The sequence below is a fragment of the Melospiza melodia genome, chromosome 4, assembly GCF_035770615.1.
Source record: "Melospiza melodia melodia isolate bMelMel2 chromosome 4, bMelMel2.pri, whole genome shotgun sequence".
Lineage (NCBI taxonomy): Eukaryota > Metazoa > Chordata > Aves > Passeriformes > Passerellidae > Melospiza > Melospiza melodia.
The window spans coordinates 89568161-89594936 of NC_086197.1; the positions used below are offsets into that span (position 1 = coordinate 89568161).

Sequence of the window (26776 nt, forward strand, 5' to 3'; positions counted from 1 at the left end):
ACGAAGTCATAGGTTTTAAGTAGCAAATGGCCTCGAGCAGCCCTTCCACAACCCTAAAGTACGGGTAACTCTACTCCATGTGCTTCACAGGGATGATTGTCTCACTAAAAGCCTCCCGGGTTGGGATCTTTTGCCCCTACAATGTCTCTCATTATCTTTATAGCCTTAACATTTAAAGGCTGCCATTAAAGTCTAGCATTTCTTGTCTTACCCGCACAAGGCAGAGGGAACAGGTTTTCCCTTTTGTCTTTGTTGATCCTCAGAACAGACCCAAGGGAAGAGTGACACTGATCCCTTCATAAATATGCTTTCTCTCCCCATAATAGGAATTCACAAAGAGAAGACTTAAAAAACCCAAAACTTAAAGAAGTAACCCCCAAACATACAGACACAAGGAGCACGTTTTCAGTATGCAAAACTTTATTTTCTAGTTAATGGGTACAATTACTTTTCAAATGCAGCTTTTTAAAAGTGTAAAAAAATCTTAAAATACATCTCCAGATTTGATATCTGACATGCAAAGACAGAACAGTAATACTCAAAATGCATACAAAAATACCACTTCTTCTTCCTACTGGAAAAAAATAAGCACATCTAGTTACACTACGTAAAGATATTTTAATTAGTACAAAACTGTAGAGAATTTTAGCTTCATTGCAAAATCCATTATTTTGGTATCCTTAATTTTGATGGATACATAGAAAATTAAGCACATAACCACTGAGAAAGACATTTGAATGCATTCTGCATACTTCATCTTACTCTTCTGTGCCCCTGTGCCACTCTTCTGTAGGCTTTGAGAGAAATGCTGTTTTTCAGAAAATGTTTAATATTTTGTGCCTGTTAAATTAAGAACAACCATGCCTGGAAGAAATACACGAGCCAAGAATAAGTGCATTTTATCGTATTTTAACACAATCCCAGATCAGATGTCCTGTTTGGAAAAGAACTGGAAGACTGTTGAGTATTTAATTGCTTTTTAAATACCTGTACAGACAAGAACTAGAGAAAGTTCAAAAAAGAATGTAATGACATGTCTGTCAAGTAAGAATCTATACTCAAACTTCACAGTGCAGATGTTGCCTCGAGGGAAAAAAAAACACCACTACCATTTTTTTACCACCTTTCTGTAGACTGTGTCCTGCATAACAATCAGCTGAAAGCTCACTTACCAAGTAGTTTATTTTTACTTAAAATGTACATCAGTTTCAGAAAAGCAGAACAGCTTCTAAGAAACATGTCACTGGCCTTGTGCACTGGCAGCTGTTGCAGTAGTCACGTTAACAGGAGCTGGGGCCATGGCTGAGGTGCCAGCCTCCTGGGAGAGGCTGGCAAGGGGACAGGAGGAGGACAGGTAGAGTTAAAAGCATGAATTGGCAAATCCCAGGCTGGGCTGAAGCACTGGTGCCAATAGAAATGAATGTTTCCATCTGCAGAGGTGCAGAGTGGTCTGATTTGTCTCTTGAACACTTGCCCCATCCTCAGATGGTGTGGATGCCCACCCCACAGCCTATGTACATTGTGAGTACAATCCTGCTGTTTGCTGGCTTGGACTGGAGCACCAACATCACCTAAATTCAAGTGTCTGTACTGAGAAATTTCACTGTTGTGAAGGCTGAAGTCTGTGCCTTAACAAGAGACTACAGATTTTAGATTGGTGCTGTTACCCATTATTTAAGATACTGTCCAACTGGCCAAAGTTTGTAGGATTTTTTTTTCCCTGATTTTTTTCCCTAGGATCCTGAAGCCAGAATAATTTATTTAGTGCTTAGCTCTTTCACTGCTACCTGCAGCAGAAATCTCTGTTCAGTGTAATGTGAGAAAATTTCTCTGATGAAATCAAGTAAGGAGAATTAAATATACTGAAGGTAATTTTCCACATTGTTGAACTTAAAGGCATTTTGTACCTGGACATTTCTTACACTTCAGTTTTTATCTGTTTCCTTACAATGCAGGGTTTTTTCCCATTTAAAAAATAATGTAATGCTAAAAAAATTAAGGTAGCAGTCAGTTTTCCACCAAAATACATTTCTTCTTCATGAAAACTAAGAATATTAGTTAAGGATTAAAATTTTGCTGCTCAAATCTTTATCTTCTGTGAATTATTGCACTTGTGCATTATTAACTTTCATATGTAAAAGAACAGCAGCAGTTTGATGTAGACTATTAAAAGAAAAAATCTCTATAAAAATATAACTATTCATTAAACAAAAAATACACCTATATTCCATTTAAAAAACCCTAATGTCAATACTAGGTCACATTCTGACTTTCTTGCTTACACTCAGTATCAGCCTGTTTTACAGATTTCATTAAGTACCCAGGGACTAAGGTTTTCCTTAATTTATGTCATAATCTGCCTACATGAAGATTATGTAACCTAGCCAAAATAACCTTCTCTGTCCCTTATTTAAGGGACAATCCTTAATAGAGTGCAAGACTTGCTACAATGGGATCAATACAGATCTAATGAACCCATACCCAAGGGTCTTTAGAAACTTTTCCTATTTGAAGTATTACTATAGTTCAGTGCTGTTTCCTGTTCATGTGACAGTTTCACCTGTCACCTCTTTCAGTGATCTAACTACCTGCAGCAATTTAAGGAATTGCTTGAAAAAAATGATCATGGTACATTTTTCAAGGCTTGTCAGCACATATTCTCACACAAATGTTCTTGAATTCAAAGCCTTGGCCAGCTAGAACTCCAGCCCTTTTACTAGGCTTTGTAGAAATATTGAACAAAAGGCTTGCCATCCAAAGATTTTGGTCTCTTCCACTCTCCTGGGCAGGCCACAGAGCAGCTTTTCATCCTGTACACACTGATAAAAGTGTAGTGCAACTTCTGCCTGACTAGTCCCAAAACTGAGTACATCTTTCACAATAGTCTTCTGATTTTCTTTTTTATTAATATATATCACAGCAGAAAGTGCTTGCAGAATCAAAGTCCAGAATATTTCTGGGATAACGCTAGCTAAAATTTGGAGAGTTATAGAGATCTGTATCATTCAGACAAACAATCAGGGTTTTCTTCAAGTGCAAAGATTGTTTTCATAGCAGAAAATGCTGGTATGGATAGTACTGGTGGGGGGATATTGCTGTGCTCTCACAGGCAGGACGGTACCAGCAGTCCTTCAGGAGGCAAGTCGGCGCATAGCCTAGAGAAATGGGTTTGGAAAGGTGCAGAGAAACAGGCTGTGGTTAGTTCTCAGTGTACATACACCATCTGGGAAAATGACATGTTTGTGTAAACTAAAAACTCGGTGAAAGTACAAAGAAAGTAACTTCTGTAAACTGTGCAGGTTGTGCAAGAAGCTGTCTGCTGTGTTAAAAGGAGAACGAAAGGAGAAGGTTGATCATCATTTTGGGCTCTGGTGCCTCAAGCCTTACAAAGTCTTCTTTCAGGTGCCCAGCTTATATTTAGATCTACTGATAAGCCTGTGTAAGGCAAAAGTAATCCTAAAGCAAGAGAGATGAGGAGATAATCAAGCAAATATAATCTACTACCATCTCAAGAAAAATGTGACTTCCTCCATGTAGCACTGACGTTCAGTATCCAGAGAGGGTGAAGCATTTATGGAGCAGGTACCTGCTGAGGGCCATACTCCCACAGCATGACTCAAGGCTACAGGCAGAGGGATGGACACTTTCAGTTCTGAAGTTCTTACCTCTTCCTGAACATCAAGTTCATCATCAGGCTGGCTGGCTTCTGTGAACTCTATGGGTTCTTTTGACTCCTGCATCAGTGAAATCTTGGTAGAAAGAAATTAAGAAACATGATGAGTTACATGTTGTCCATATAATTGAAATTTATTTTTTTACTCTAAAGTACCTTAAATTAACTTCCACATCTTAGAATAGTCTTTTGGTTACTGTTTCTTGACAAAGATGATGATTTACTTCAGCTGAGAGGAACTTAAAAATTGCAGAGCCTTTGGGCCTGTCTCTGCTCATATGACTAGTTATGGCTTTGTAACAATAATAAAGTCTATCTTTAAACTGCTGTATAGCATTATGAAAATGTTAGTGTCTAGCAGAAAAATTAGTATGAAAAAGTTATAAAAATAAGAGTCCTAGCCTAGTTAATTATCAGTAATATTAATTTTAATTGTTATTTATTCCTAATACTGTAATAGTGATTGCTAGGAAAGGAATTGTGGTGAAAAGAAAGGAGGACATTATAGGACCATTTTCCTAATTAGAGCTTTTTAAATGCTACAGAGCACAGCAAACCTTTAAATGCTACAGAGTGTTCTGGTTATCTGAAAAAAAACACAGAATACAATAATGAAATGCAGAGAGAAGGGCAGCAGGAATTAACACTAGTGTGGAACAGCTTCTGTACACATCCATGCCTAGTAGAGTGAGACTATGGCTTTGATCAGAAGTCTATGCAGCGTTGGGAAAGGGAGCAGAGAATAATTATTCATTGCAGCTAACAATCCAGAAGTCCAGCAAGCCTAAACCAAGCAGGAAATATTTGCCATATAATTGAAAATTAGAGAACCCATCTCCACAGGATAGTGTCACAGGTTCCTAAAGAAGTATTACAGACACATTGAAGAAAACTCCATCTGTAGCAATTAAATATAATGTTCCAAATGCAGTCTCCAGCTGATGAGGTTCTTAAGATGCCAGTAGTCAGAAATCAGAAAATGTGTCTTAGGATGAAGTGTTTTCCATATGTGCTGTTTCTCATGTTCTTTTCACTAACAAGCTCCTGGAGCTGACAGACCCTTCCTTTAACCTACAAAAATACTCATGTACTACAGAAGCTGCCTAATTTACTACACTCCCACTTTTTTGGTGCTACAGTTCTAGGTCTAGATTTCAAATGTGCCACAGAAACTTCCAGAATGAGTGCTAGATGATAGAAGGAAGGGGAATGTACTGCTGGATATCCTTACCTTCTCAAATATGGGATCCTGGTTGTCACTGTACGTCATTTGATTCCTTATGTAGAGCACTGCATCATGGACAGTCAAGAAAAATATGTCTTTTCTGACAGTGTCATCAAAGAAGGCACCCCGTTCCAGCTGAGATATAAGGTTGTCTGAATAAAAGTAAGTTGTAACTTGTTTATACAATATGAAGTATTTAAGAAATAAAAATTAAAATACATGGTTGCAACTGTCAGAAATCAAGGGAATCCAAATGAATCCATCAATTATAGTTTAGTTTTGACTTTCACTTTCCATATCTCCTTTGCACCCCACAATTTTCTGTGTCCCAGTGGAGCCAACAATGCTTATCAGTGTTACAGTTCACATATTTATTAGTGTGGATGCTACACAGACACATCTAGAGATCCCTTCTCACCTTCATTTTATATTTTGCATGAGTGAAAGTAGAAATACTTGCATATTTACCTTGATATGAAGCAAAGTATACTCGCACATCAATTCTCTCAAACTCTTTAATTATCTAAAAAAAAAAAGTTTGCAACAAAGACATCAATAAATAAAGTCTGAAAGGAGAAAATACATATCTGTGTGTATGTCTGTGTAATGTATAGGCACATACACTTCATTTTTTTCTGATTGTCTTCATTCCACACAGTACATTTTGTTTATTCATCATAATTAAGGTACTGCTACACTTTGCTATACTTGAAGATCCACTAGTCAGGTACCTGATTGCTGAAGTGTCCTCTCTTCAACTATGTAAGTGGAAGTACCCATTTTACATGCACAAGCACTGCTGCCAATTAAGGCTGTCATTCTGTTCTCAAAATTCAAATAATCATCTCTCCAAGGGAGACCACCTGGGGCTGAGTGAGCTTTGTTTCCCTCATGTATGTGTGATATGATACACTCATTCACTGGCACATGCAGAATTTTTACACAGATTTTTCCCTCATGCAGTGCACAGATGGACCTGTCCTTGGATGAAAAAGCTACATATGGAGAGAGTCATGTCAACAAACCCCATATTCCATGTACCCAGGCAGGAGGCTGGTGCAAGGCACACACTGCTCCTGTATTTCATTTTGTTAAAAGGCAGGGGACTAAAATCTACCCCTGGCTCCCTGGGGGCAGGCAAGTCTCTTAGATTAGTGTTTTCAGAGGTGATTATTAATTCTATTTCTGTTAGTTGATAAACTTGAGTCATGGGAAAGATCTGCTTTTATAGATAGGCTAAGTGGTCCCAACTGCAAAATTAAGTTACTGAAAGCATTAATCTGAACATACAAACTATCAGAAAAAAATGAGGACTGAACAATCTGGTCCTACACACTTGTAACTGAGCACCAAAAAAATAATGGAAATACTTGGCCTTAATCTTTACACCTCATTTCCTTCTTCCTAGGAAGACACATAATCTCCTTATTATGTACTGTGAGTCTGAAGATTAATTAATGAACATTGAGGAAGCACTTGATACTAGCCACAGAAAATACTACAAAGAAATGAATCATTCGTCCTCCATAATTAAAAAGAATGAATAAATGAAGAAATGAATAAATAAATCTTTTGGCTAAAAACTGAACTGGGATGGTAAGATGAAATTTTTACTACCTCTGTAGTAAAACTTGAGTGAGCATCATCCTGTGCCCAGATTAAAGCAGGAGGCATGTGGAAAGAAAATATATAACTAGAATATTTTATAACATGTGCATATAATGGGACCACATTTTGCAGTTAATTATTTTGAGTACTTGACTATGCACCCTTCATATTGTTCTTTTAATGCATTTTTCCCACTTTAAATACACACACCACTAATATTCTATTTCTTGCTGATATTTTTCATATTTATATTTTCATGGTATTTTTCAACAACATTCTTTTTAAAACTCAGAAATTAATTTCAGCTAACAGCTCTGGATTTACATACTACTGACTAGTTTCATTTTCACAGAACATCAGAAAAAAATGCCCTTACCGTTTTTATTGATCTCACAGCTACAATATCCAAGAAGGTTACTGCTCCAAAATCAAGAATGAGACTGTGGATGGGCACCTTGGGGATGTTTACTTTGACTGGGAGTTCTGAATTCCAGTCCACCTGGATCTCTACTTCTTTGGTGGGAACTTGAGGATCCTGGTTGTCTTCAGGTTCCTCATCAGTCTCAAAAGCTTCATTATTAATACCAGGCTCACTGATGATTCCATTCTAATGCACAGATAATATATGGAATATAGAATTTAATCATGGGGAGAGTTTGGGAGTTACAGAAAATACCATCCTGTGGTACCTTCTGTTGAAGGAATTGACAAGACATGGACACTTGTGACCAGTATCCCCTGCTCCCAATCCTGGTACTGTGGGTAGCATAACTAATGCCATTTTATAAGGCAAGGAGCCATTCTCTATGGCTGAGCACATCCTGTATTTGTTCCCTTTTCCCTCATTCTCAGGCCCTGAAGGTCCTGTGAACCAATCACACAAACCAAATCAATTTCTTCTTCCTCTCCCTGCTTGCCTCAAGGTTCCTGGGCACCAGGCTGATCTCTCCCTTCCTTGTTGGCCTTGAAGGTCCCAGGCACGTGGGCAAACCAGGTGTAGCTGGTGACCCCATCAGAGAAAAGGGAAGTGAAACACAGGAATTGCCAGAACAGAGCCCTGTCAATGGCAAGTCCTGTGTGGGAAATTTGGACCAAAACTGCTGCTAACAGTGAGACACCCCCAGGGGGCAGGGATGCCTGCACTGTCTTTTGTTTTCTCTGTATTGGTGACTCAACTTCTTTCATGTCATTTTTAAGTCTAGATTATGATTGCTATATTGATACATTAAACCATGGATTAAGATCTCACCTGATCTGCAGGGGGTCCAGGTAGTTAGAAACTCTAACTTTAGTTAGGGTCTGGGTGATTAAAACTGTAAGTTAACCTAAGATTTATTATAAATTCTGTATGCTACCATATAGTAAGTCACACTTTTCATGTCTATTTCAAAGATGAGTACAGAGTAATTCATAATTAAACCTTAACTAAGAAGTTCCAACAGTAACCCTTTGAGAAAAAAAAATAGACATAAATAATTTTAGAAGGACCTACCTTAGTAGCTTTTAATTTTCCCTTCTTGATTAGCTTTTGTATTTTCCTCAGTGCTTTGAGTCTCTTATTATATACCTTGACTGCATCAAATCCTACCTACAGAAAACAGACCAAAATTATTTAATTTAACTCAGTATAATTCTGAGGAAATCTCGAGGACAGTTAAGAAGCTTCCAAACCAATAACTTATCACTTACAGTGGATTTGAGGCTGCTTTTCAGTCCATCAATGTTAGCATAAAAAATTGGACTTGAAAACTTGAGAATTTTCACACCTTCTGGTTCTATAACCTGTTGCCAAAGAATATAAGGTGAAACAGCAACAGCCACATTTTTCAAGAAGAAGCAGTTTAACTATTTCAGTTACATATCTAATTTTAAAAAATTGCATGGATTTGTTGATGATTGAGGGGATTCTGTTTTTAGAAGTTTACAACCCCGCATGCAAGATGGACCAACTATTTGGATGAAGAGGGTGCTGAAATTTGATATCTTTGAAGACCCCCCCCTTCCAAATTCAAGTTGTGTGCAGTATGCAAGGCACCACCTTTTCTTACACTGATGTGTAGACTGAAGGAAAACAATCCAGCCACGACTTACATTTTTGTAGTCCTTGACCTTCTTGTAGATGTCTGTGCCAGGAATGTTTCCAAAGCCTCCCCATGATGGACTAGCAGAAGTAAGGACAGTGAAGGTAAATGTCATACATGGGCACTCACAGAATTGAAGGGATTGCTGCATACAAAGTGGCTTTGACTCCTGTGGTTTGCTTTCCAATGCCAAACTAACAGACTTGCAAAAATGTTGAAGACATTTTGCATCAATATAGTAAACAAGCCTTTATAAAAACAAGGCACTTTGGTCTCAGCCTACTTAATGCACCATTTTAATTTAAGAGCTGAGTGAACAACTTGTTCAATTGGTTTCCCAAACCAGAAGAATATTTTAGAAGTAAATAAATTTGCTTGAAGTTTGAAAAAACAATTTATTTACACTGAAAAAAGAATTTCATTCTAAATCAACTGAAATGCATTTACATTATTTTCAGATTATGTAAATATTCTTGTCCAACCTTTTAAATTTTTATTTTAGTCAATAACAAAACCAAAATGTTTTGCAGTCTCCAGATATATATTTAACAGCTGAAGCAAATTGTTTTGAAGTTTGTAAGGCCTCATCTCCCCTTTATAGTTTGGTAACATCAGAGTTGAATTTGGGAATGCTTTTTTGAGGCTCTTCAAATTTCATTTTTTTATAATGTACTATTGTGTAACAATTTTTACAAGGCTTTATTTTTTTGCATTTGCTGACAGTGCAATTATACCTTGGTAATGCTATTTACCATACTCTCTGAACTCCAAGCTGAAGGAAAGAAGTTATGTTGTATTTTCAGATAAAAGGTCAATGAAAAATAAAAAGATGTCTGAATGATGTTCTCCAAATCCACCTTTTCTCACCATTCCACTCCCATATTCTTTAAGCAACAACAAATCAGCCAGAAGCACAGTTTTTTTCTTATTCTCATGCTTTCTCTTGCTCTTCTTTTACAGCCATACAATCAGTCTTGTATAAGCAATAAGTGAAAAGGTTATTGGCATGTGCAACATACTGTAGTACTTTTACCTGCTGAGAGTTATCATAATGATAACTCTCTCTCTCACTACAAAAGCCATACATCTGTTTATATTTGATCTAGAATGTTCCTGTCCCTTTTCAGAACTGAGCTATGTGGGTGCACATAAAACATATGGCTAAGTACCACCAGAGTGGCCAACATGATATGAAATACTGATCAAATAATGCAGCTTCTCTTTTACCAGTGTAATTAAATGATAGCTCACAAAGAGTGTCTTGTTCTAAAAGAAACAGATTTTTTTCATTTCAAAATTTTTGTAAACCCAAGCATATATTCTGTCACAAATCATCTTGCATTTTAGCATATTATCTTGCCTTATTATAACATAAAACTAAGAATTATTGCTGATTCTGTATTACTTACAACTGAACTCTCAGCACAACTGTCAGCAATCCAAACAAAAGGCCAGCAAGTAATCCCAAATCAAGTCCCAGAATGATGGATGCTATACATGTAAAAACCCAGATCATCTGGAGAAGAAATAACAAACATAAAGTATTTTCATTTTAACATATGACTCCTGGTCACACTAAAGAAACACTAGACCAGGTAATACGAGAAGCATATTTTAACTTTGGAACTGATTGCAGCACACAAGCAATCTGCTGACTTCCATTCAGAAGTTGTCTTCTTCCTCCAAGATGCTTTCATCCATCAGATTATTAGGCATAGTTAGCTTTTTAGGAAATAAAGGGGTTTTCAACATAACAATATTTTTTAAGGATCTGATTCCTTTGATGAAATTAAAGGAGATACAGTTAAACACTGCATTTACTTATTTCTGATGATGGCAATCATTGTTAACCTTTCTTAAAATTGGAAAGAGTTTTATTTTACCAAGATGTAAAATACTGTAAGGTGCCCCCCATGCAGACAGATAGGGAAGGAAGGGGATTTCTCAGTGACAATTAAGAATCAGAAAGAACTGTTGCAAAGAGAGGTATTTCATATTAACAGGTTGATGGCACTTCTCTAAGATCTCCACTGAATATTCAGGCAGAACAGTTGAAGTGCACTGCTCAGTTCTTTCCTACATCACTGCCCATGCAGTAGACTCAATTTTTTTAAAAGCTGAGTGCTTGCACTTCTCACTGAAGTCAGTGGGATCTATTGTCTATAAATCACTAAATGATTGACTAAAATATCTGAGCTCTGTCTAAGGCAGGCACTGCCCAATGACACTCACCGTAAAATAATGGGAAAAATGTCTTCCATGCAATCTTTTCCTGCCCTAAGAGCCACAGTGAAGGTCTGCTCCACAGAATACACAGTGGGAGATGTGAGAAGTACCCTAAGATATGGTTATAGTGGTTCATAAGAAAAGTCTCTTCATACACCCCTTAGCATGCCAAATGAATCCACATCCTAGTTTGGATTAGTCTTACCACAACCAAAAAACATTTTTCCTGAGGACTATCTGAGATTATTCAGGCAAATGGGATGTTCATGTGGTACAACAGAAATGTATGTGCATGAATTAAGGAAAGGTCTCTGACTCATTTAACAGTGCAAAAGATAAAATCAGAATGGTAAAGGAGGCAGCAGGCCATCTGCTTTTGAAGCCATATCAACACAAGATTGCTGTATACTATGGAAATGGCTATGAAGGAGTTATCAATGCACACAAATACCCTGACTGGCACCCTTACAGCAGGGTTTAGGAAATAAAGAAGATTAGCAGAATACTGACCTAAAAATGGTGAATTTTTTACTGACCTTATAGCATTTGCATTTTGAGGATACACATAAAAGTATTCTGATGTTAACCCCACAAAATCCTGCTTATGTGGTAGTTAAGAGAAACTTGGATGGCATTAAAAGGTAAAAAAACCCACCAAAAGTGGACAAAAACATTCAGGAAGAAAAAAAATTAGGTTACTTACAGCATCCACTTTATTCTGTCTCCATAGACGGGGAACATCAAACACTTGCATGAACATCCCTTTCAAGTTAGCTATGACTACAGCTGCCAACACAGACTGTGAAGAAAAATAATGAAAAAATGGTATTCAGAAGCAAAGATACATATTAAGATAGTGCTCAGCATCACACACTATAAACCACAGCCCTGTCTGGAATCAGATACCACAGTTTAAAGTGGGATATTAATATTGCCCATCATAGTTGAACATTTGGATCTGATGTGGCTGTGCTGAAGAGTACAGTACCTTTTGTAAGGGCTCTAGCAATTTCCCCAGGGCAACAATGGAAATCAAAACGATCCCAGCTGAGATTATACCAGCAACCTGCAAAGAACAGTGTTTATAGGAAATGAACTTATTATGATTCTATCATCTGTTTCTAGGATTACAAAGAGAAAACTATAAACAGTTGCACATTACATTTCTTTAGGAACAGGGAGACCTGCCAAAGTGTCATTGTGTTTAGGCATATGTGGGCAACCATTATTCACTTCAGCTAACACAGAGGGAATTCAATTAAGCAGGAAGTCTAAACAAACACAGGGTAGTAGCTCTTGAGGGGTTATGTTACAAAGACAGATGAATGGAGCAGTCTGTGTGTAAGCTGGAAAAGGAGCTGCTGGATAACCTGTAGTATTTCACTATTAGGAACCACACAGCTACAGTTTGGTAGAAGAAAGTAATTTATGATCATGATGAAGATGTTCCATGCCTGATGGTGGATGGCAAATGGCAGAGCTGCTCAGGCCAGCACATGGGAGTTTAAAGATACCATAGCCAGCTGGGAGAGATTTCCTCCCACATCCTACTGTATTAACTCAGTCCTTTAATTGGAAATGAAATTCTGGGGGACTAGAGTTAAAAGATTTCTGACCCCTAAGGTAACTCATGCTATGTAAAACTTGATTGCCCTCTTCTGGCAGAGCTACAAAAATGATTCACTACTAGAGCCGTGGCTTTCCATGTGCCAGCAACACAATTGTTTAAGGACAATTTTCATCTCACAGGGAAATCTGTGCACTACACAAAATTAAATTTACCTCTACACAGTACTAATAAGAAGAGGCCATTACCTGAGTCTTTCCACCAGTACTTTCTTGGACTGCAGTCCGTGAAAGAGCAGTAGTTGCAACAAAACAAGAAAAGGCACCTGAAAAGATGTTGCTGAACCCAAAGGCAATAAATTCCTGAAAGATAATTGGATATTGCTGTAAATAAAGATGCCTGAAGACAGTTTTTCAATGGAGAAAGACAGCAGCAGTTTCTGCAGTAGTTGATAAAGTAGGTAGCACAATAATATTACGAAAAGTATGAACTAGTTATAGCTGTTAAATGTTTACACAAGTGCCTCTCGTGCCAGTGCAGCTACCTCTGCTTGGAAACCAACACAAAGAAGTTGGTGTACTCCCCCTGAAGTGGACATACTCATCTGAGTAAAAGGTGTTTAAAACTTCCATCAACGTCATCAAACCTAACATTTCTAAGAATTACACTAGAATAACTGAATCAAGAAATGAGTATTAGAAAAAAATTAACTTCCAGGTATCATAAGCTAAACAAGTTTATTGTACTAAACTCAGTACAAAAGTCTGAGTTTAGACAAGACTTTAACTAATGCAAAGCACTGTATTATTAGTAGAACTATTAAGGAACTTTGCAATAATGCACAATTTCACTGAAAACTTCCAGTTTGCTAAGTCAGAAAATTTTCACTCTAAGCATCCCAATGAACTCACACTAAGTCTGAGGCAGCACTCTCATAGATTTCCCCAGGGTCACTGAAGCCAGCACCTACTGATGCTGGTTTTTCTGCTCAAGTGACAAAGACCCTGGGAGCTTTATGCCCTGGGATCTGGGCCATTCCTCTGCTGGGAAATCAAGAATTTGGGAGCTGTCTGCAACCAACCCCATATAATTGACAGAAACCTTATTTTCACCAAGCTGACACAGGCACAAGAGCTTTTCACTCACTGCAAGCTTTTTAAAATATAATTTAATATTTGATTTTGGCTGTCTCCCCTCTTTTGTACAAAATTAAATTTCCTGTAAGTTTTCATTTAGCTTCAACCACAAGAGCAGTAACAGATCTAAATGATTCATGACTATTCCCATGTAACCACTGTGATTGATGAGAAAATATTGGAGGTATTGTTCCTAGTCTTCTTAGGTGTTAATGATCTGTATCTATGAAGATAATGTAGACACTGATAGATAATAATATCAACCTGTCCTTCAAAATTATTTTACTACCTGCATTTATGATGTTATTTTAACTTCTCCAGATCAACTAAACTATTTGCTCATCATCCTGAAATGCATTTAACCTTTGCTACATGTAAAATTCATAACATAGTAATGAAAGGAAGGCACTCTGCTTTTATAAACTGATTCTTCTACTACAATATTTAATCAGTATCTTTGAAGCACACCACTGCTGGCAGAACAACATATTAAACAACAGAACAGCATAAACAGCACTTCTAGGATTATGTATTATTCTTTGAGATTTATTAAACAGAAAGTTGGTGCATTTTTGTCACCTTTAAGACCAAGTGTTACCAGATATGACCTTTGAGGATTGTAAACTGACAAACAGAAGCATAATTTTCTTATATACAGCAAAGCAGTGTTTCTAAAGTCAAACTTTATGTAATCCATTAGGACTAAAATAAAGGATTCAATAAACAAAATACTCATCTATTGGTTGTAGTGTGGGCATTTTCTAATATGCTCAAAGGATAAAATTACAAATTAGCATAGATGCAGGATGAGGAAGCTTTCTGACATTTTAATTCCACACCACGGGCGAGCAACATAACCCCCAGTGAAGACACTGAACAAATGCAGGAATCCTGTACAGCCTGTGATGCACAGCTCATGGCACGTTCTAGCTCTGTGCCCCTAGAAACCAATGCTTAAAGCAGTTCAGCCATTTAGTGCACACAGCTACTCCAGCACGTTCAAATGCTGGTAGGCACTCGTGTGTAACTTGTGTGAAGCTGCAGGACTGATCTGTTAGGTTCCAGGTGTAGTTACATTGATGTTACTGGAGTCATGCTGAGAAGTACAATAATTTATTAACTGTAAAGTTCAGCTGATTCAAATCCTGCATGAAGTCTAAGCCTAAATAAAGCTGTCCAGAGCAACTTCTTAGCTTGACATTGCCTTCATCTGCCCAAGCAACCCACCTCAAAATATGCCTTACAAGTGGAAGTGGAAAGTAGGTTGCTAGGCCATGTCAACTTGACATCACCAGAAAATTCCCCTATACAGTGCTCAGCCCTTTCAGAGCTACTGCAGTCACTAGACCAATAAGGAAGGAATGAAACAGTATGAAAAGCCCATACTGCAGCTGGATCTGGCTCATCTCTATGTGGCCATTTCAGCTATTTTTTTTCAAGAGTTGAAAGGATTTCTCCTGTCAGACTTCAGTGCTTGTCTGAAAAATGTATGTGAATGGTGTTTCTTTCATTTGGCTACGTAAGTCAGCATGTTTTACATTATAAACATCACTATGTTTATAAACTATTTTGGTTATACATACCTGATTTCCATCAATAGCATAGTCATACTTGGTTGCATATACCTTCCCCACAGACACAGCAATAGCATAAGCAACAATAGCAATGGAAAAGGAGGCTGCAATCATCTGGGAAAACAGGCTGACATTTGGAGGCTCAGGAGGCAAAAATCTAGCATTCAGAAAATATATTGGTGTTACCAACTTTGACTGAATTCCATTCTTACCAGAACTGTCAAGGAGTTTGAGGCAGAGGCATACAGGTTGCTTATAATATGAAGTGTAATGTTTCAAGTTAATAAAAAGGTGGAAACAGCCCATTGACATACAGAACACACTTATCTAGCTCACCCCAGCCCAAATCCTGATGGTATTAGTCAGCAACAAAGTTCCCATTGTTCTCAGCATGACTGAGATTTGGCCTTATGATAGCAAAGTGAAAAACTACATTTTTTGAAGCATCAAATAAAGAATGTATTGAATAGTGTGATGAATTATATAAATATGTTAATGGCACTTCATACTATTGTTAACATACTTCTTCAGTAAGATCTCAGAAGCATTTTATCCCCTACTGTGTTTCCACAAATTTTAATTAATTAAGCCCTGAATACTAAATGGAATGTGAAGGTTACTACTGTGAAGTGCTCTGAATCTTTCAAGTGGAAGTCTCTCTGAGTGTAATCCTCAACATCCTTGTTCCTATGAGTATGGAAGTGACAGAGTTGATTGGGATAACAGTAGCAGCAGGATTATGAACTGCAGTGGGATAACTCAGGATTACAGAAATTAAATCTATGCAGAATTTCTTTATTAAAAATTATTATTTTTTAAAACCATTTTCCACAGTCCCATAGTCACTTCATGAACAGGAAGTAATTAATTTTCAGATGGACTTCATGAATTAGACAGACATTCCTAAGCCCATTTTACAAAAGGAAAGCTAGGCAACACATTTTGGTGGCATAACTGATAGAGCCAGAAGTAAAACTCAGAAAATTCCCAGATCTAAGTTCTAAACTCAGGTAACAGCTCTCAATGTTTCTTTTATGCATTTTCTCTTACTACAGTAATTTTTAGCCAATTAAAATAATACCTTTTCCCCACAAAACAAAGAAACTCACCCTCTTGGAATGCTCTTAACAATGCCTGCATTGTATTTTTTTTCCAAGTCTGCAGCATAGGAAATGCCAGTGGCTACTATTGTCTGTAATAAGATAAAACAACAGTTTTAAGACTTAAAAAGAGTTCCTGTCTTCCTGTAGCTAGACCCATCAATTTTATCTGTTTTCAGCTTTTGTTATGCCCCCTTGCTTACCACAATCACTTCTATTGGTATAGGTATAGGTATCTTGTGTTTGAAGCGATCGTTTATTTCTTTAACTACCATGCAGACAAAAATTGTGAGGAGTCCAGCAATGAGATCTGCAATGTTGGTGGTCCCAATTTTTTCAAATGTTTCAACAAGAGTCTGAAAAACAAAAACAACAGCATAAAACATGCCCATGTCCATTTGAAGGATGTGCAAATACTCATGAGATGATCCAGATGCATAGGGTTTTGGAGAAGGCCAAGTAAGTTCATTCAATCCTAGAGAAGCCTGAGGAAAATGTATTGTCAAGGTGCTATCAGTAAATGGATTTAATAGTGAATTTAATGGAAAAAGCATAACTGCAAGAATTGTCCACATAGGGGGCTTCTGCTTCCCAATTTTAGTCAATTAATACTAAGTAAAAAGGGCTAATTCTCTGTGTTTTACCTCTACCTGTATCAGAGAAAGGAAGGGAAGATCTGGAGCTTCTTCACTTTGACAAATAGCAAGGGAGATCCTCATTTCTCTAAAGAGAGCTAGCAGACCCATGGGCAAAGCTCTGGTTCACTTCATGCCCAGTTCATGTGGTCTGTGCCTTAGTTGTTTCCTATTTCCACTGCTGACAAACAGAGGATGAGTGTGAACACACAGGTCATACCAGGCTGTGGAGAATCCTGCACTTCAGAAAAGCAGCCACTAAACCTCACTCTACAGTAAATTAAGCCTCCCAGCAGAGTTTAGCCCAGACTGGAGCACTCAAACTGGGCTGCAATAGGCTGCTCCCTTCTCTACCCTTCCTGTGCCCTTGCTTGATCCTATTGTTTATTACAAGTTATTGAACAGAGAAAACATGAAGGGATGATTACAGAAAGTCACAAATACCACTCTGTCCCACTCCTAACCATCAGGGTAGTTCTCACTTGCCTCCTGTCTCCAAGAAAATGTAATTATCCCATGCATAGTGAAGTAGCTGTGGCAGAACCATCTGGTAGAAAAGGGGCTGGAAACAGACTTCTTGCATCCTGGTTAGCTCCCCCAGTAATGAGCTTTTGGTTTAAACATAAGAGGAGGCTTGCAGCAGCAGCACTCCCACCCTTCTGAACAGACTTTGGTTTGGAAATACAACGTCTAAGTGCTTAATTGGCTATGTTTTCTAAGTTAAGAAGCCTTCCTGAAACACTGAATCAGACGCCCTCCCTTGGCTGACAAGCCATTTCTTGCCCATTCTTCTGTTTATCACAGATCCCATGAGAATGGCTGAGCACCTCTTGCACTGCTTCACTCCACAGGGAAACAGTAAATTCCTAACTTTGGCTGCAGATTCTGCTAATGTTGGATGCTTGGTGTTGCAGTTTGCTAAACACTACTGAAGCAAGTCCAAAACTTGCTGAAGCAGACACAGCAAATCACTGGTTGAGCAGACCAGAAATAACAATTTCTTTGCTCTACATGCACCTGCAAACACATTCACCTGGCTCACCTGCAAGAACAGAGAAGCTTTGAACTTTAACCTAAAAAGTCAGCATCCCACTCAGCCTTGCTGGAGCTGGGAGAACCATGCAGTCCTTTCAAAAAATGTATTATACTAAATTATACCATTCATTCAATAAACAAACAGATGGAAAAAGATGCTGGATTAACAAGTCCATCATTCTGCCAGGTTTGCTGTAAGGTATATTATACAGTAAGTACTTTGTCTCATCTAACTTTCCTTGTTCTGAGGGGAAGAGTTTTCATTCGTTCTGAAAAGGCCCGTTAAGAAAATATTTTTTTACCCCCACAAATAATCCTCCAGATCTCTTTTTAAATTTTTACCTTGCTGTTTATAGTTCTATTCATCCTATTATTGTTAATCTAGATGCCTGCTGTATTTTTCCTAATCTGGTTGCCAGAACTGGCATGTAAAATCTCCAAACACATTTTTTCCCCTAAAACAGCCTCTTTTAGAAATATGAAGTGCTATGGAACATCTAAAATACTGTGAACCTAGATAGTTTCATGCTGAAGTCAGTGACACTACTCTGAATAATTTTCCTGGGAAAGGATACTATTCTGTAGTACAAGACCTCTAGGAATTCAGTATTTCTGTAATGCAGCCAAACATTTCTCCATTTGAGCGTTTTCTAAAAAAAATCAACAAATGGAGTTGTAACAGCAACAATCAGCCTCACATTTGCTAACCAATAGGTACCTGGCCAAAGGGTGGGAATCTGTATCCTTTAGGAATTCACATACATGGCTACAGTGGGAAATGGAGAACAATGCCCTTTACCACAATGATCTGCTGGTTTAAGTGTAAAGAGCTTTGGGAGATGACCTGACAGGGTTAATAAATGATCAAATGTCCTTCACAATAAGTGAAAAAGCAAGGGATGGGACAAACTGTAGTCTCCAGAAGTGAAAAACTGTTTTGCTTGGCATTTAAACCTCATGTGAAAAAGTGCTCTGTCTGAAAAAGACTTCAAGATGGCAATTTCTGTCTGAGGAACCCCAAAGGCAGCTATTTAGAACCCCACAGCTAAAAATAAACAGCTGCAGATCTTCGTGAAAGGGAGAACTAAAGGAATGCCCTATACTTACTATCATATATATGAACTATCCCTGTGTGAAATGGAAGCAGAAGATAAACAATTATATAAAAATATCTGTCATAAAACCAAAGCAGATTAGAAGGGCATACTTACATATATTATGGAAAGGACACCATTATAATTTTTAGTTGAAACATTCAGAACTATTTTCAGTTGTGACACAAGCACTTGAAAAGCAGCTGCAGTTGTGAATCCCCCAACTAATGGATCTGCAAGGTACCTCACAATGAAACCAATCTGGAGAACTCCAAATATAACCTAGAAAAATCATGAAGAATATCAGCTTGTTAAATAACAAAAAGGTACACTTTTATTTGGAAATTTCTTATGCTTTGTTTTCTCTCTTTGTTGATGCAGAGTCTTAGGACAATATTTGCCCCATTTCAGCTTAGTGTAGCTTAGTATTGTCCATCCAAGGAAATAAAGGAGACCTGAAGCAATGTGTGAAAGGAAGCCCCAGGATATGCACCATTAGTACCCAGTTTCATGCAGATCTTCTGGTCTGCAATGGCAGAGCTGTTCTGCTCTCTGTGCTCCCAGTCATGCTGTCAGAGACTCCATACAGGATATGAAGCTCTTTAAAGTTTGTGATAACTTTCCTTCATTTTTGTGTTTTACTACAGGAAAACATCTGACTACTGTAGTAGGCATTTTTCTGCCATTAACATTAAAGCAGTGTCAACCTTGTGTATTCAAGCCAACTATTTTACCTGTAAAATTCCAACCAGGAATGTGAGAGTACTTGCAATCAGCACTCTCTGTGCATCTCTGGACTCAGTGTCTATCAGTGCCCCTGTGACATTAGTCCCTGTAGCATTACTGCCTCCTATGAGAAAATTCTCATCTGGGGCCATGCTCAGTACAACAGATCCCACCATCAAACTGACCACTGGGAATGGACCTGTAATGACAAACAGAACACACTGAACTTTAACACACAGTGAAAAAAAACAACATTTATCAGACTAGACAAGGAACTCTACTTCAAAAAAATCATGTAATATTGTAATTGGGGTACATTGGTAGTATTAGGGGGCTAAGAGCCACAGGCACTGCATACATGAGACAAAAATACTGCACCTTCTTTAAATAACTTGTGTTGTACATACAGATAAGCAGTTTCATGCTTTGCTTGAGCCAATTTAGGGCTGCACCGAGGCCAAAAGTGGCAACATGTTCAACACACTCCAACCATCTCCCTTGTATCTGCATCATAACCAGACAATACAGATCACCGATCCAGGTGAAAGCAACATTTATTTCTTTGAATTTTAGGGTTTGTTTGTTTGTTTGTTTGTTTTTTTGTTGGTTGGTTTTTTGATTTTTTTGTCATGGTTAGTTTTCACCTGATCCAGCACGCCACATGAGCAGGGTTCCCAACAACACACATGTGGCAGGAACATGATCCAATGGGTAGAACCACATCTTTTAGCAGTATTGTGCTATTACATTGGCTAAAGATGACTGAAACTATACTTTGGGCAAGATACAGAGAAAGTGATCATTGTGCCAGCAAGACACAATCTAAAAGTAATCATATTTGTTGCAGTTATTTACTAAAATTATGCAGAAAAGGAAAATGTCACAAAATGTCTTAAAGAAGGTTAAGTTAATTTCATAGATACCTTAAAGGACACTTCATGAATAAGAGCATTGGGAAAAGCATAAAAAAAGGAGTGTTTGATAATCTAGAAAGTAGGAATGCCATCATAAATTGAGATAACAAGTCAGATCTGGATAGCAAATGTGAGCTGCTTGGTAGGGTAGGAAGAGGCTAACAAAGTTGAGAAAACATTGATGCAAATGTTTTGATGCAGCAGAGAAGAAAGCTGATGAAAAAGTGTAGTATCATGCCAAAGCTCTGGGAGGGGAAAACAATGTGTTCTTGGTAGATAGGAAGAAGAAAAGACTAGACTTTGCTAGAATGAAGAAAAAGGCACTTCAGTGATCGAGCTGTAAGAAGAATTTTAAGTGTGAGAACCGACAGCAAACAAACCTCATATTCTAAAGAAAGTATTCAGAAAGAATCAACAAGTTTACCCATGGCCTTGATGTGAGGCCCTACAGTGAGGCTGGAGTGGACAGACAAGTTCTGGGTCTCCACAACAGGCAAGAAGATACTGTTCACAGTAATGAAAAAAGGATGCAGCAAATAAGGCTTGTAGAGAAGACTGAAAGAGCTTTGTTTTAGCCATCTTGAGCTTTAGCTGGTAGACAAAATGTTTGTCATGCCTACTGAGGCCTTGATCTTGTAATTTCTTGCACAGAGTGTAGCCAAAGGCAAGATTTAAACTTCAGCACAAATTCAAGCAAAAAGCAGTGGCATACCTAAACTTAGCTGTTAACAATTGCCTGTATAAAGAAGAAATAAGCCTTAATTTCCCGAGATTTACCAATGTCAATATTCACCATAGCCAATTTGTTTCAGAAAGTAGTTATATTGTATGAAATATGAACATCTGCTGTAAGGATTAACACTGAAATAGATAAATCACTGTTATTTGAACACATGCAGTTACCAACTGAGATGTGCCTTGATGTTCCCAGGAAAAAGTATGTCAGGATGGGGAAAAAAGCAGAATAGAGACCAAATCCAACAGGGACTGCAACCAGCAAAGCATATGCCAAACCTGAAATGATAGATCATCAAAATATCATATTTAAAATCTCTCAGCAATCTACTACCTTGTCTAGATTAGACTTTCAGAAAGATTTACTGCTGTGGTCCAGATGCAATTGAGAATATGCTTTGTTTTCTAAGTCAGTCACAGGCACACACGTGAGTGAGTATCAGAGCCTGTAATTGACTGTACATCCCATGCTGGTAGCTGAGTGAGTACTGAAAGATGTTCCAGTCTTTGCACAGGTAGCCCAATACACAGGCTGAGACAGAAACCTAAGTGGGGAACATTGCTGCAAGAGTGCCCTTGAGAGAAAAGGAGGATGTGTGAAGGTTCTAGTTTCAGACAGAAATGTCAAGCGTAAGTCTGAGTTATTGCACAACAAATACACTTCAGTATCTTCAGCTCTTGTGAAAATAGGACCACTTCTTTTCCCAGTAAAAACTAATCTACCAATAGTAAGTCACATAAATTTGAGAGCCTTGGTTCTTCTTCCTTTGCATACCTGTGCAAACTGTCAAATCCAGCAAGCAATAAAAAAAAATTGCTTTCAAAATCATATCTCAGTTAGCCAGAGTTCTCCTTCAAAGATTCTCCAAAACCTGTCAGAGTATGACAAGTCCTGAAGTGCTGGTCATTCTACTGTGACTGACTGAAGGACTGCAAGCAACACACTTAGTTGCTGGGAATTAGGGACTTCAGGGACCTCAAGACCCCAACATTTTTTTGCAAATATTTTGGCAAATTTTTCCTGCAATTCATGTTCTAAAATTTCGAGGTGTTTTTTTTTTTTTAATTATATCTAGGTGTAGATTTGCATTAATTTGGGTTTTTTTCCATTTTTTTCTGCTTTTTTTTTTTTTTTTTTTAATGCACAGGTGGGACACCAGACAGTATATTTTAAAATTGGTTTTACAAATAGATTATATTTAGGATAAAAAAAGACCACGGGAAAAAAAAAAAAAGGAGGTTATAGTATGAGCACAATAGCTGTGTTATAAGTAATATGAAAGTTCTATCTAGCCCTTCATTTTAAAAAGGCACAGGGATTCTGTAACTGTGCCATTACCTTCAGCAAAGATCTTCCAGCTCTGACACTCTTCTTTGGGAAAGAATCACTTTCTTTATTTCTCAGGTCACCCCCTGCCTGGGGCAGAAGTTTGTAATGCTTTTTTCCTGCCAGTCTCTGCCTTCCTGGCATGCTCCAAGGGAACAGACAGGAGAGAATACTTGTGTCTAATCGGGAATGCGTAAACTGCTTTCTTTGTTCCCATGTAAATCTTTGTCCTCTTCCACAAACACTGAATTTCCATTGAGGGAAAGTGTGGGGTTCACACAGCTAGTTTTGCCTGCTGAAGTCATGAAAAAAAGTGTGAAAATAGTGTAAGAACTTTACTGAGATTAAATTACTGGATGTATCAGGGTTATAGTCAGTCCTGTCTTAGATGGATGCTGCCTCAGGCAGGTTGGTTCTGCCTCTGAGTCTTCCTTAAGTAGTTTATTTGAACTAATTTCTGCTTATTTCTGACACTTTCCTATTTGTTCATCTACCAAAAGCTTTACTAACAAGTGGAAGAAGGAAGTAAGGAAAAGTTAACATCGCAAGCCATGTACTCTAAATATCCATCAAGTTTAATTTTTTAAAAATCTGAATACATCACGACCTCCTTGAGGGTTGTCTTCTGCAGAGACCTGAACAACCTTATGAGATAGATGAATTTTAAAGAGGATTAGATATCAAGGTTGCATTATTTTAGGGGAATAACTAGATTTTTGCAGGCAGTTGCAGAAGAACTATAGGCTTAGACAATCAAGAAAGAGAAATAAGACCACACAACCTATCTGATTTATCACAATGTAATTAAAATTTTAAATATCAAAATAAATACTCTTTGAGTAAAACGCCTGGCAGAAAAGTTAAATACATCCTTGTAGCACATCACAGGAAATTTAAATCTTCTAGCCAAGGAAAGAAAAAGGAATAAATTAAAACCATAAATTATTTATTGCAAAATAATACCTAATATCTAGTATTAAATAACAAGCCTCAGATTTGTAATTCCATCTGCAAAACGTCCCGGTGTTCAGCCGGCTCCCTTATGGGGACGCCCCGGGCGCGCCTGACTTTACCTTGCAGGGTGGCGACGAGGCCGGTGCTGAGCCCCGAGATGATGTCGCTGATCAGCCACTCTTTCACGCGGTAGTTGGGCAGCCACTCCAGGATGGGCAGAAAGGACTTGGCAATCTGAAAGGCCCTTTTCCTTGAACATCTGCGAGAAAACAAGTGATCAACACACCCCACCGAGCTACAACTGGAGCGCCCCAAGAACCCCAAAGTGGCGGAGAGCTGAGCTGATGAACATTTAAATTTGAGGGGCAGTGGCCGTCACAGCCCTGTCTGCCAGAAGGAACGGGACACGTAGTGGTGTCAAAAGCGCGCTCCCTGAGGAAGCCCGCCCTGGGCAGTGCGATACGCAGGGGAGCAGGGATGCGCCCGGCGTGTGGGGCAGGGGAGCAGGGATGTGTCCGGCGTGTGGGGCAGGGGAGCAGGACTGTGTCCGGCGTGTGGGGCAGGGGAGCAGGGATGTGTGCGGCGTGTGGGGCAGGGGAGCAGGGATGCGCCCGGCGTGTGGGGCAGGGGAGCAGGGATGCGCCCGGCGTGTGGGGCAGGGGAGCAGGGATGCGCCCGGCGTGTGGGACTCTCCATCCCTCAGCGGCTGGAGTTTGCGGGCGCCGGGACAGCGCGCCCCCGGCTCCCTCCCGCCGCCCGGACCCACCTGCAGGCCGCCTGCGCCCGCTCGCGGAGGGTGGGCGGCAGCGGCGGCCGCCGCTCGTTCTCCTCCTGGAAGCCGGGCTCGCTGTAGATGGGCCGCGCCACCACGTAGTGGCTGAGCTCGGCCAGCGGCTCGCTCGCCCGCCCGCCCGCGGCCATGGCCCCGCCTGAGCCGGCAAGCGCGGCCCCCCCTGCCGGCCCCGCCGCGCCCGCGGCCCCGCAGCGCTGTCCGCGTCCTGAACCGCGGCTCTGCCCGCGCCCGCTCCCCGGCCTGGGGCAGGGCGAGCCGGCCCCGCCGCAGCCGCATTTATACGGCCGCCCACGGCCCGACGCTTTATTTACGGGGAAACAGAGAGACCCGGCTCCGGGCCGGCCCGGGCGACGCCTCCGTGCGCCCTCCCCCCGGTGCCCCCTGGTCAGCCCCGCTCCGGCCGGCGCTCCCGAGCGACCGCCCCGACCGCGCCCGTGCCCTCGGGCGGGGGCTGCACTTCAAAGGCGGCGGCCCGCGGGCAGGGCTCCGGGGGCGCGGAGCGGGGCTGGCCGCACGCACACGAACCCGCCGGCAGGTGATGGTGGCCTCTGCCCCTCAGAGCCACCTGCCCGCCGGCGGCCGCCGAAGTGCTCGCTGTTAAGGCGAGCCTGAGGGAGTGAGATAGGACCGGCCACTCTCGCACACTGCTTGGCCCGCACGGAAGCCTCCTTGGAGTTCCCGAAGCCTTGCTGCGTCCCATGACCCAGGTTCTGGGAGTCGTCTCCATGCATAGATATAAATGCCTAAATAAACAGCACCTGCTCTCCAAACCACCCCGAGCTCATGCAGCAGCCTCGGTGGGAAGAAGTGGCTCGGTCCCCACAGGCTCTTTGTGTCACACCTGAAAGGAGAGAAGGTGGCCCAGGGCTGCAGCTTCTGGTTTGCTGGAGGAGGCTCGTAGGGAATGAGTTTCTTGGCAGTCCTGCTGTAATTTAGTATTACAGATAGGACTGGGGCTGAAAAAGTCAGTCCTGCATGCTGAATACTGCTGGCTACATTTCAGCTCTTCTACCTTACCTACAGAAGACAACCTAGCACAGATCTTGCAGGAGTGAAGCAAAGCATGTCCTTCTCACCTAGGAGATTCCCTGAAGTAAGAATCAGTGCCAGTGTTTCAGCCAACACCAAAGAGGTGTTCAGGGCACACACTGAGGGTACAGCATCAAGCAAAGTATTTCTTCAATGACCTACTCAGGCATGGAGTTGGTTTCAAAGCAATTAAGTCCTAACTTCATTTTAGTAAGTGGTCCATTTAGTAAGTGTTCCATTACTAAAATGGAAAGAAGCTATTTGCTGAAATATTTTTGTAGGGTTAACACAATTCAGGTTTCCTAGTTCTGCAACTGGCTTCCCCTCTGCTGCAGTGTAAGGAAATCTGGGTAAACTGCTGAACTGCTTTGATCTGAGCTATGTTGTATCCAGCACTGAAGCAGCCAGCCTCCCAAAACAAGTCCCAGCGTTTTGCAGAAACCTGTAGGCATGGCACTCAAGTCAGTAAAAGCTGTCTTGCTTCAGAGGAGCAAGGAAAGTGGTCTGATGTAAATGTTACTTAATCCAGGGCTGGAAACTTTCAGATTTTCTCATTAGCAGATAACATTATGGGGAAATAAATGTCATATTGGAAAAGACATATTAGACATATTTCTAAAGCACATACTGAAAACTGAGCTAGCATCAAACCTGAGTAATGTGGCTTGATAATTAGGTTATAATCCACTCCAGATAAAAATGGAGCACCATGAAAAGCAATTTTGAAAATTAACTTTAAAAAGCTGTTGTAGTAACATTATCTTAGTTCTGAAATTAATACAAGTTAGTATGAACTAGTTAACAAATACTTAGTTCTAAATTAGTTAGTAAACACTTAGCTCTAAAATCAATACAATTAATACAAAATTAATACAATACAAAATTAATACAATACAAAGACAATGAAATCACTCCAGCAGGTATAATGGCTTCTAGGCTAATCATAGAAGCAAAGAGCAACAGCAAAATCATTTGCAGGAAACCAGTGTAGATGCCCTACACTTACCACATAAACTCAAGTTTTCAGGACTGGCTGTGTATTACATATTATTTTCTCCTAGAACATCCACAAAACTACATTTATCTTATTACTTATGTAACTAGGATTTTAGAGAAGTGCTTGATACCAAGAGGAAAAGACATACTATGGAACAAGTAATTAACACAGGAAGGGTACAGTCAGAAGAATCTGAATTGACTGTAACTCACACTCCTTGCAAATTTCTTTCCTGCAGCACATCTGTCTGAACAGTACTCCAAGCTTCAGCACCTCAGGTGATGATATGTGGTAGGAGCACCTGCAGGTGTTGTATAGATGAGAACTCTGTAGGACCATGAATCTTT

General features: G+C 39.7%; 1 protein-coding gene across 1 annotated transcript; it reads right to left on the bottom strand.

The window, feature by feature from the left end:
• Positions 1-402: 402 nt before the first annotated feature.
• SLC26A4 (solute carrier family 26 member 4) lies at positions 403-24531 on the bottom strand. The gene is made up of 20 exons (XM_063155488.1): positions 24377-24531; positions 23730-23869; positions 21498-21608; positions 19689-19879; positions 19072-19236; positions 16394-16546; positions 16200-16282; positions 15100-15247; positions 12629-12742; positions 11802-11879; positions 11517-11612; positions 9997-10103; positions 8598-8667; positions 8196-8288; positions 7999-8094; positions 6883-7113; positions 5367-5421; positions 4905-5050; positions 3666-3749; positions 403-3155 (listed from the first exon to the last, which is right to left on the bottom strand). Exons 1-20 carry the CDS (start codon positions 24529-24531, stop codon positions 3132-3134), a joined length of 2340 nt encoding a protein of 779 aa, XP_063011558.1. The 3' UTR covers positions 403-3131.
• Positions 24532-26776: the final 2245 nt, after the last annotated feature.